Raw genomic sequence first — 11721 nt, 5'->3', positions numbered from 1 at the left:
GTTTTACCGAGACGTGGATATTTCCGTTCAGATTACATATGTACACAACATTTCATTGCATTCACATCCCGTACATTATTGCATTGCATTGCACATTGGCTTCTATTGTGATATTCTTGTGATGTATTTGTGATATACGGATTCGGACTGTGTATTTGAGACTTGACACAATTGGGATTAGATGCTATAACATAGGTGATGACGTGTACTTGGATTCTAGCTTGTTTTTGACTTATACCTTGATTGATTACCTGTTTATCTTACTTTATTGACTTGATATGTGTTGGCTAAACTTAGTCGGCCTATGATACCTACTAGTACTTGTTGTTTGTACTGACTTGCACTTGGTAGGGTCCATCTTTGTTTCTCGTGGCTGATTGCGGTGTGAGAGTTGCTGCTGAGAGTCTTACAGAGTGAGCACGGGGACGTCCGCCGCCTTAGAGATTCTTTCCTTATTTTATGGCTTATTTGATATTCTAAGACATATTCAGACTTTTGATGTATTATTGAGATTTCCAGACTCGTAGATATTAGCTTGTTGCTCTTGTATGATTAGACAGATTTCTGGTGTGGTTTGATGTACTTTCGCATATTTTATTTATTATTATGTCAGACTTACGTATTTCTATTTCTTCCGCTTATTTACTTGTTGTTTCATGTATTCAAGATTGTTGGGATAAGGGTTCGCCTATCGAGGTGGGAAAGGTAGGTGCCCCCGCTACTTAACTAAATTGGGTCGTGACAATTTCACATGTAAGTTATATGTCGTTGAAACGCTAAGAAAAGAACATTGTTAAGTTGAATATTCAATATGAACAAAATTTAAGAAGTCAAATGATATCTAATAATCATAGAATACACGTGCAACACATGTGTCCAGAAACTAGTATAAATAAAAGTCAGTGCAAATATTAGTTGAGATTGGAAGGACTAATAGATTTAGAGATTGATGATGAAGTAAATGAAGATTCAGTTTAAAGATTATTTAGGCTATTATCATTTTTTGTGTTGTGAACTTTATCAAATGATCATTATACTAATGTTTTTATATAATTGGTGATTTATTTGAATTTATTTGCAGAATTTTTAATGAAAATTTTACATTTACTTATTTTTTAGTAATAAAATTATAAAATTGAAGATACATGAGACATACGCCCCGCAGATTCATGGGACTTATGCCCCGTGTCTCAGGGCTTATGCCTCGCCCCGTGCTGCGTAAAATGTCTTGCCTTGCGCTCCCGCCTTTTAAAACACTGGTTGAAACAAACCAAACCATTGTTCAACCTTTTGCTTGTGTTGGCAACAATGGCATTTGGCTTTTTTCTTCTCTTCTTCTTCTTGTTTTTTTTTTTTTTTTACTCTTTACTCTTTCATTTTACCTAACCATCCAAAGGCGGACCCACATGCAATAAACCGGTGCTCGAGCACCCATTAACCCCGACTTAAATTATGTATATTTGTATAGAAACTTTTCAAAAGGATAGATATATTAAACCAAAAGCACCCAGTGAATGAAAATCCTGATGGGTGCTTTGGTTAGGTGGTTGGCGTGAAAGCCTACCTTGGGAAGAAGTGTGCGGGTTCGAACCTGGCAAAATGTTTTGTAACTCAAGTCATCTTTTTCTGCTTTAAAGTCAAACCTTTTCCTTCTTTTTTTCTCTTTTTTTTTCTTTCTTCCAACAAACCTTTTCCTTCTTTTTTTCTCTTTTTTTTCTTTCTTCCAACAAACCTTCTTTCTCCCCATAAAGATTCTGCAATTCCTTTACTTATACTTTATTTATGGCCTTTCATTTTAACTCAGTTTCAACTTGGTGATTGCTCCTCCTCCTCTGTTATACTTACTTTAGCTTTTGATTTTCTTTTATATTCATGTAATTTCTTTTAACAAAGAAAAAGAAAAAATAAAAGGTTTTAATTTTAATTTATTTTTTTAGAAAGTATGGCTATTTGGTTAAAAAATCCTTCAAGCGAATTCATTTTTTCTTAAGAAGCGAAGAGCTTTTTTTTCTTTTTTCTTAACTATAATGTCAATTGTGTTTTCTTCATTAACTTTTTAAACTATCCCGTTTAAATATTCGTGCACCTATACTATGTGATTTATAGTAGCTTTATATCAAAAGAAGAGCACCTACGAGCTTAAAATTATTTTGGGTCTGCCACTGTAACCATCAACCTCTTGTACAAACAAAAAACTCATCAGCATTATCACCTTTCTCTTTGGCTTTTTCTGTCAACTTTTTGCTATTTTCAGGTCAATTACATTTGAGTTACGTGCTTTACTTTTCTTTCTTGAATTCTGCCTTCTTTTTTGGTTGCTTGTTTTATTTTCGAACCCTAAGGTATATTTGTTTGTAAGTGTGATCACTTGATTTTAGTCAATGCTGGTTCATTGTTGTATGTTTATGCTCTCGTACATGGTTAATCTTTGAAAATCAACAAAGCCCATTTTGTTTTTCATTGTGAATTTGGGTCCTAGGTTGGTGGTTCTTTAAAAAAAAAAAAAAAAAAAATTAACAAAAAACTTGAGTTATCTGGAATTAAGGTTAGTTGATCTTTTGAACTAAGCTAAAATCTGTCTGTGTTTCACCTGGGTTTGTGATTTGATGCTGTTTTTTCATTCTTTGTGTTTGATGTTTTTAGTTACATTAATTTCTGTTTGTTTTAATAGGTGGTAATGCTTTGCCACTTTTTGACTGGGTCCTAAATTGTGACAGAACTTAGGAGCATTATGTTTGCTTTTGAATCTTTAGTCCAAAATGATTGTTTATGTTTCTAGATGATGATTGATTATCTCAGGAAGTGACCTTTCTTCTTGATATCAATTTCCTTTAACACAAAAATAAATTTTTTGATATATAACTACTAGTCGAGTGACCATATGAGAAATCAATTTTTTTTTTTAAAAAAAAACAGAATAATAACTATTAGTTGTTTTCGATTAATCCAAACTGTTTCTCTGTGGCATCAGGATGGCTGCTAAAAATCATGTATTTGCCGTAAGCGTGATCACTTAATGTCTGGTCAATGCTGGTTCAATGTTGTATGTTTTCGTTCTTGCACATGGTTAATATTTGAAAATCAGCAAAACCCATTACGTTTTCTGGAGTTATGGTTTTGTTAATCTTTTGAACTAAGCTAAGATCTGTCTGTGTTTCACTTGGGTTTGTGATTGATGCTATTTTTACATTGATTATATGGAAAGCTCAAATATGTCATCGAACTATCGGAAATGGCTATCTTGATGCCACTCGTCAATAGCTTGGCTCATTTATGTCATCGTCATTACCAAAATGGCTCATCCATGCCACTTTTCTTTAACGCCGATTTTACAATAACAGATATGACATGTGGCCTCTAATTAGTGATCCACGTCGTTTAATTAAACCAAAGACAAATTAAATCCTAAATTGAACTAAAACCAGACCCATTAATTTGTGCTGGTCTAATTAAACGACGTGGACCTCTAATTGGAGGCCAAGTGTCATATCTAGTATTGTAAAACCAACGTTAATGAAAAATGGCATGGATGAGTCATTTGGTAACGACGATGGCATAAATGAACCAAACTATTGACGAATGGCATAAATGAGCCATTTTTTATAGTTTGATGGCATATTTGAGCCTTTTCCGCTGATTATACGGTAATAAGTTGAATTTGTAAATGAGGTATAGGATATGTGGCACTTTAATCTATTCTTGGATGAACGAAGGATATATATGTATATTTGCTTATAAATAATGTAAGTATATGTAAATCGATGTGCTAATGATTTGGGCTAGTATGTTAATATCGTGGATTTGAACTAAGATACTTATATATATTTCCGTGTAATATTGGACAATACAATTCTATATACTTAAAGCTGTAAACTGGACCAAAATCAGAGAGAGTAAGAGAGAAAGAGAGAAAGCTTCAATATATAATCAAATACAATGTTTTGGATCTCAAGAGCCAACCCCAAAAGTAAGGAAGTGCTCCCTATTTATAGTTTTCCTCTATGGGCCCTTCATCATCATGAAGCCCTTTTAGAAATAAAGAAGCCCTAATATGGATAAGGTTGGGTCGTACGGTCGACACCGTACGACTGTCAGAAACAGGTGACAGCAGGATTTCCATACGTGGCGAGCGAATAACTGATTAACCGGACCAACGGCCACGATCATAACGGTCATGAAGAAACCGGGCTAACGGCCACGACTGACTCAGCGATGTATGAACCGGACCAACGGCCACGATCAACTCGGCCATGAAGAAACCGGACCAATTACACTAAGAAGTAACCCTCGGATAAATCGGACCATACGATTTTCTTCAAACTTCTTCGACCACGGAACACCCTCGGTACAATACCCTCGGTCTGAGCACTTGTGTTTGTCTTCTTTCTTTTGTCGGCCCCCGGGCTCACCGGACAAACGTTAACCAGATTTTTACCGTATACAGATAGTCCCCACACTTTCGGGACCGAGGCTTTACCGGAGTAACGGGAAGTGGATGGATCATGAAACCGGTGGTTCCGTAGGCTCGTTCTTATCTTCTCATTTTGGCGGGAACAGTTGTCACATCCTTCTGCCATCTGCCACGTGTCGCGTCCCGAACGGCCAATCTCTGCAACCGCCGTTACGCACGTCTTTTCAAATCACGTCTCATTAATTATGGGACACGTGGCGTCCCCCGGTTGGTCGGGATTTGTAACCGCCCAAACCCATGCCTATATAAGGCCTTCGACGTCCTCCATTCTTCACTTTCACCACTTCATTTTTACCACTTTACTTCAGTTTTCTTCACTTCTTTTTTCACCAATTCATTCTTCATTTTCATCGTTGATTCCACCATTTCAAAACCCATATTCGTTGCTTGAACCTTTTTTAAGAAACTCGTTCCACTCAAAATCTTCTTCTCACGATTGAAAGCGTCACTTAATCCCTTCATTTTGCAACATTCATTTCCTTCACTTCGCTGTTTTCCTCTTCTTAACTTTTTACCTTTATCAAATTTTCAACCTCTTTCTCATCCATTACGAATGTTTGCCAACACCGAAACCACCTCCCAGGACGTTCCCTCGGTTTCTTCTCAAGGAGCCGAGCCGGTATCCCAACCGAAGGGAAAAACCATAGCCGAACCTACGACTTTAGACATAGTACCGTCCAAGCCCAACTTCAATAAAGAATTCGAAGCTGAGAAGCCTTCCTTGGTTTCGGATAGAGGGTATGACGTAAGGCGGTACCCCTCGTCCATTACCGAGGATAAGCTCGATCGAGTCGGGTTGTTGTGGATGGGATAACCGCCGGTGCGGTGTTTGCCCCCGGCCACGATGAATCGATTACCGACCACGGGGAAGGCTTCCTATATGTTTACACTTACCCCTTCACGCTCAAGCTCGAACCCGCAATTGATCCGATTATATTGGAGATGTGCCGGACATATAATGTGACCCTCGCTCAAATTGGTCCGATAATCTGGAGGACGGTAGCTTGCCTCTGGTTGTTGGCCAATAATGCCAAAAAGCCATTCACGATGACACATTTGATCCGCCTATATTCCCCGAGACGATTCCGGGGAGGCGTAATAAAGCTCGCCAAGCGAGGCCGGAATCCGATCTTCTCCAAAATGGATGAAGACAGAGACCGGGGCTGGTTAGAGCGCTTCGTCCGGGTGAGGACCACGGACATTATCCCGGAGGAGTACATGCCCTTCTCGGAAAAATGGAATGATAACCGTAAGTTTCTTGGTTCCCCCTTTATTAATTTATCCTTGGATTCTTTCATATAATCCTTCGTGTTTACATTTCCCCTTTTCTTTTCAATAGCCGTGGCATGGATACCTCCGGCCGTTCCGCACATGAACGAGTGGGTTGAGGCGCTCCTCGACCAGCATACACACGAAGAGCTGACATGGGGAATCCTGTCTCGTGGCCGATGGGTTGCCCAAAATCATGGTAACACCACTTTGAGTTTGAATATTACGTATTTTCTGCCTTCTCTTATATCCATAACCCCTTCGATTTTAGGTTTACCGAAGGGCTCAGTGAATCCCAGACCGGGGGCAGCAGCTGAGCAAGCTGTGCCGGCACCAGCGTTCGACTCAGCCGGGTCATCCCGAATCATTGCTGCTGCCAGCAAAAGACGAAGGAAGCCCTCGGACAAAGGGGAGAAACCGAGAAAAAGGGCCAGGAGCGTCGTCCGGTCCCTAAGAGATGAAGAACCCGATCTGATTATTCGTCGGGTAGGAGTGGCCCCGTCCTTTGAGTCGGTCCCAGAGGAGGAAGTTACAGTTCCACCCCCTTCAGCCGAAGAGGGACCCTCCGCTTCGGCTCAGCTACCAGGTGGGGAAGAAATACTTTACCCAACACCTCTAAGGTCCATTGAATTTGTTGATATTTCAGGTGATGCCTCTTCTGAGGAGATTCCCCTGCAAAGATCGAGAAGATCCGGACCTGAATCAACTGTTGAAGTTGGGCCAAGAGCTGAGTCGACACGGGTACTGAGGCCCCAACGGATACCGGCTCATTGCCTACCGAGGACCCAACTATCGGGTTCGAAGCCTCTACTCCTACCGAGGCTGTTGGTGCTGTTCCGGCCTCTCCCACTGCTCCGAGGTCGGACAATCTTGATGACATGTTTCTGGACACTCCTCCTGCGACCGGGGAGGCTGCGGGTTTTGGTCATCTTCCCATCCCTCGAGCCACGAGGGCAGCTAATCGATCTACTGAAATCGGTGCGAGGGAGGGCCTAGTGCGCATCTTCCCGGCTCCTAGTGTGGAACCTAGGAGGACCAGATCGGCTGTAGTTACCGTTCCCGAAGACTGCAGCTTTCTGTCTCGTCCGGTGGGAATAGCGAGCTATTTAAGGCCCCTTGTTTCGGACTCGGACAAGAGGAAGATGGCCGGAGTCCCCTGGCAATGCCTAATTAACGAAGGCATGCATGCGGGCAATCGGGTAAGCTTACCAGTCTGTTCCTTGCATAATTCGATGTGAATTTTAGTTTCTCGTCTAACTTCTCCGTTTCTTTTACAGAGTGTGGTGCTTGTCAATGAAGCCTTTATCCGTGCCCAGCAAGAGGTAGATGACCTTAGAGGCCAGCTGGATGCCCAAGGTCGGGAAACGGAGAAGTTCCAGCACCTTTTGCAAGTAAAGGAGGATGAGCTGAGCCGAGCAGTGGCCCTCACAAACTTCAGCCCGAGCTTGATGCAACGAAAGCTGAGAATATCCGATTAAAAAATGAGCTAGCCGGGATTGTGGAGGAGGAACCGGGAGGAGGAGAAAATCGGTCTCGGTCAAGATAACGCTCGGTTTTCTTCCAAACTTAGCGAGCTCGAAACCATCATTTCCCGACTCGAGGGAACTTGACTCGGTCAAATCGATGCCGTGAACATGGCCGAGAGGCACCAGCGGCTTGAATCCGAGAGTGCCAAATATGAAGAGAGAATGAGGGTATTCGAGCAAAAAGCTGAGGACAGGGCCCGAATATGTGATGAGCTAAGAACCAGACTCGAGGAGACGGTTGAGGCTAATGATCTTCTCAAAACCGAGCTTGAGTCGGCCACTCAAAACCAGAGAATCCTCGATGAAGAGAGGAATGAGTTAATGGTTAAGCTAGCCCGGGCTGAGGCCGATTTGGCAGAAGCCCTGAAAAGTGTGGAAGCTGCCGAGGCTTACTCCACGGTTGTAGTAGAGCATGAACGGTGGAAGTCTCGGAGGATCACCCTCGAGGAAGCCGAGCGTGGCTTTACTGATCTCCCGGCCCTTATTCTCGAGGCTAGAAGGACCGAGGAAGAAGCCAAAAGAGCTCTTGATTCCGACTCCGAAGACTCTGAGCGGACAGAGTCCGAACATTCTGGTTCCAGCCATACCGGATAGGCCAAGGCTTGTATTACCCTTTGTTTTGCTTTTTTGCCTTTTTATTTTTTGAACTTTGTCAAATTTCAATGTGTAAAAAATTTGCATATATGGAAAGCGTATTTTTTACGGTGACTATTCTTTTTTGAATGTTTGTTATGATTCTTGTCCGAACTGCCGGTCCTTTCCAAGGATAAGCAGACATCGAAGTCACTTTCGGACTATTCGTTATACATTGGTTTTTAATTCCATCCGGTGTATTTTACCCGGGAGTTGGATAGAGTGGTTTGCCCGCGGGACTTATTTATGCTTTGTGAATTCAGACGTCTCCGAATCACGTTAGGCATTTTTAGGGCCGATATTCTTTGGCTATTCGTTTATCTTTGATTAGGTTCGGGCACCTGAATCTCTGCTTTACCAATTTCTGGTGTAGCAGTCCCCATTCGGGGTGTTAAGATTTTGGCTCGGTTCATTGTGACCTTGTTGCCTTTGTCGTATTTCGACTGTAGTGCCCGGAGTCGGGTATACGGATAAAATGGTGTCCGAATTTCGGGGTAATGTGCTTTACTAGGAAGACATATCCGAAATGTAATAATTTGATTTTTCAATAAACTCTTTGTATTTGTACATGATATGAGAGCTTTATCCGTTTCCTTCTGTTTTTTGCCGTAGCAAATTCTAAGTGGACACGATTCGTTCTGATCGTTTGGTCCTTACATCAAAACCTAATACAGAAGGTCCGGCTTTGGTTCTGCCATAGCAAATATTAAGTGGACACGATTCATTTTTGATCGTTTGGTCCTTACATCGGAATCTAATACCGGTTCATGAGGCCCCAGCGGTGTTCGTTGTTGAACTCTTCCGTTTCCAACTAATCGGAGTAAATCGAGATGTGGGTACCGTAGCCCCCTAGTGCTTATTCGAACTGTAAAGTCGGGTAAGCACTATCAAGCCCCCACTCGTAGGGTGTTGCCCCGAGTATCCGGGTATTTATCCTCGTTCTCTTCTTGTAACACGTTGTACTTGTTGCCTCATTAAAAACCTTGTCGGAAAACCCATTTGGGACAAAATCGGACTAAGGAAAAGAGTGCAACACGTGTTTTCAGACCTAGCAACTAACTATATCGGGCACTCGGCTCCCTGCAAAAAAGAAAAGGTTAGTAAATAAACAAAAAGAGTCCATACCTTAACAGTAGTATCTCTTCAAATGAGCCACATTCCAGTTATTGCGCAACCGTTGCCCGTCCATGGATTCCAGCTGATAGGACCCTTTGCCCGTTATCTCGGTTATCTTGTACGGCCCTTCCCAATTCGGGCCCAATTTTCCCTCGTTGGGATTCTTGGTGTTCAAGGTAACTTTTCGAAGCACCAAGTCCCCAATTTGGAAATGTCGAAAATTAGCCCTCCGGTTATAATATCTTTCCATCCTCTGTTTCTGGGCTGCAATACGGACTAGCGCGTTTTCGCGTAGTTCATCCGTGAGATCGAGTTTTACGGCCATGGCCTCCTCGTTTGATCTCTCGGTGGAGTAACTGAATCGGAGACTGGGTTCACCGACTTCTACGGGAATGAGGGCTTCGGTCCCGTAGACCATCGAGAAGGGTGTTTCCCCTGTACTCGATTTTGATGTGGTTCTGTAAGCCCACAGCACCTCCGGTAGTATTTCCCTCCAGTGATGCTTTGATGTTTCAAGTCTCTTCCTCAGATTCTGAATTATTGTTTTGTTCGTAGATTTCGCTTGTCCGTTAGCACACGGGTGATACGGAGTTGATACGATTTTCTTGATCTTCAACCCTTCGAGGAAATCATTGACTTTGCCACCAACGAACTGGGGGCCGTTGTCACAAGTTATTTCGGCCGGAATGCCGAATCGGCAAATAATGTGGTCCCATATGAAGTCAATAACTTCCTTTTCTCTTATCTTTTCGAAGGCCTGCGCTTCAACCCACTTTGAGAAATAGTCAGTCATAAACAAAATAAAACGGGCCTTACTTGGTGCCCATAGCAATGGACCAACAATGTCCATTCCCCATTTCATGAAGGGCTAGGGTGATATCACCGAGTGCAGTAGCTCCCCGGGCTGGTGAATCATCGGGGCATGTCTTTGACACCCGTCACACTTTCGGATAAAATTCTTCGAATCTTCCTCCATCCGGTTCCAATAATAACCGGCTCTGATGATTTTTCGGACTAAGGCTTCGGCTCCGGAGTGATTGCCGCAAGTCCCCTCGTGTATTTCTCTCATCACGTACTCAGCTTTCCCGGGACCTAAACATTTGGCCAAAGGACCGAAGAAAGACCGCCGGTATAATTTTTCATCACCCCGAGCGATAAGTGCGCACTTTTGCCCTCGGTGACCGTGATTCTTTTGGGTCGTTCGGGAGCTTCCCATCTTGCGGTAGTCGATGTATTTGTTGCGCCAATCCCAAGTTAAACCCATCGTGTTTATTTCGGCATGCCCGTTTTCTATTCTTTGAATTCATCAAGTGCACCAAAGGACCCCTTCGACCGAAGACCCCAAATTGGCCAATGCATCGGCCTCATCTACTCCCTCGGTACGTCTTTGCATGGTCCATTCTTTAAACCGGTGAAGTATCACCTGGATCTTTTCCAGATACCTTTGCATCCGTTCGTCCTTGACCTCGAAGACGCCATTCACCTGGTTAACGACCAGGAGAGAATCGCACTTCGCTTCAATTACCTCGGCCCCCATACTCCGAGCTAATTCCAATCCTGCAATCATAGCCTCATACTCGGCTTCATTGTTAGTTAATTTAACAGTTCTAATGGATTGCCGGATCGCATCTCCAGCGGAACCTCTAAGGTTCGAGGCTCCGTCCGTGTGCAATGACCAAATACCTGAGCCTTTCCCTGGGGTTAGCAGGAGTTCTTTCTCAACCTCGGGGATCATGGCCGGGGTGAAGTCTGCCACGAAGTCGGCTAAGATTTGGGACTTGATGGCTGTCCGAGGCTTATATTCAATGTCATATCCGCTTATCTCTACAGCCCATTTAGTTAGTCTACCCGATAATTCCGGTTTATGCAAGATGTTCTTTAATGGATAAGTAGTCACTACACATATTGGGTGGCATTGAAAGTAAGGTTTGAGCTTTCTAGAAGCGCTTACCAGTGCTAATGCCAATTTTTCAAGGTGGGGATAACGGGTCTCCGCATCCCCCAAAGTTCTACTCACATAATAAATGGGGAATTGCGTACCTGATTCTTCTCGGACCAAAACTTCACTTACCGCTACCTCGGACACGGCCAGATAGAGAAAAAGCTGCTCGTCCGCTTTCGGTGTATGCAACAAAGGTGGGCTGGACAAGTACTCTTTTAATTCTTGTAGGGCTCTTTGGCACTCCGGTGTCCAAGTGAAGTCATTTTTCTTCCTTAGTAAGGAGAAGAAACGGTGACTCTTGTCCGAAGATCTTGATATGAACCGGCTCAGTGCCGCTATCCTTCCGGTAAGCCTCTGCACTCCTTTGACGTTATTCACCACCTCGATATCCTCGATTGCTTTGATCTTGTCCGGGTTAATCTCAATTCCCCGGTTTGAAACCATGAAACCAAGGAACTTGCCAGACCGGACACCGAAAGCACACTTCTCCGGGTTGAGTTTCATGTTATATCTTCGGAGCACGTCAAAGGTTTCCTGCAAATGTTTTAAATGGTCCTCTGTTTCCAGGGACTTGACAACCATGTCATCAATATAAACTTCCATTGTTTTCCCTATTTGTTCTTCAAACATTCCGTTAACTAGGCGTTGGTAAGTTGCACCGGCATTTTTTAATCCGAAAGGCATGACATTGTAGCAATAAGTCCCATATCGGGTAATAAACGATGTTTTCTCTTGATCCTCCGGGTGCATCCGGATTTGGTTAT

General features: G+C 43.0%; 1 protein-coding gene across 1 annotated transcript; it reads left to right on the top strand.

Annotated features, from left to right (window-relative positions):
- Positions 1-7374: 7374 nt before the first annotated feature.
- Positions 7375-7860, top strand: LOC132061128 (uncharacterized). Its single transcript, XM_059453994.1, has one exon. It carries the CDS (start codon positions 7375-7377, stop codon positions 7858-7860), a length of 486 nt encoding a protein of 161 aa, XP_059309977.1.
- The last annotated feature ends 3861 nt before the right edge of the window (positions 7861-11721 follow it).

Source organism: Lycium ferocissimum, chromosome 6 (genome assembly GCF_029784015.1).
Source record: "Lycium ferocissimum isolate CSIRO_LF1 chromosome 6, AGI_CSIRO_Lferr_CH_V1, whole genome shotgun sequence".
NCBI classification, from domain to species: domain Eukaryota; kingdom Viridiplantae; phylum Streptophyta; class Magnoliopsida; order Solanales; family Solanaceae; genus Lycium; species Lycium ferocissimum.
Note: the sequence above shows the minus strand (reverse complement) of the source record. Positions and strands in the feature narration are given on the sequence as shown.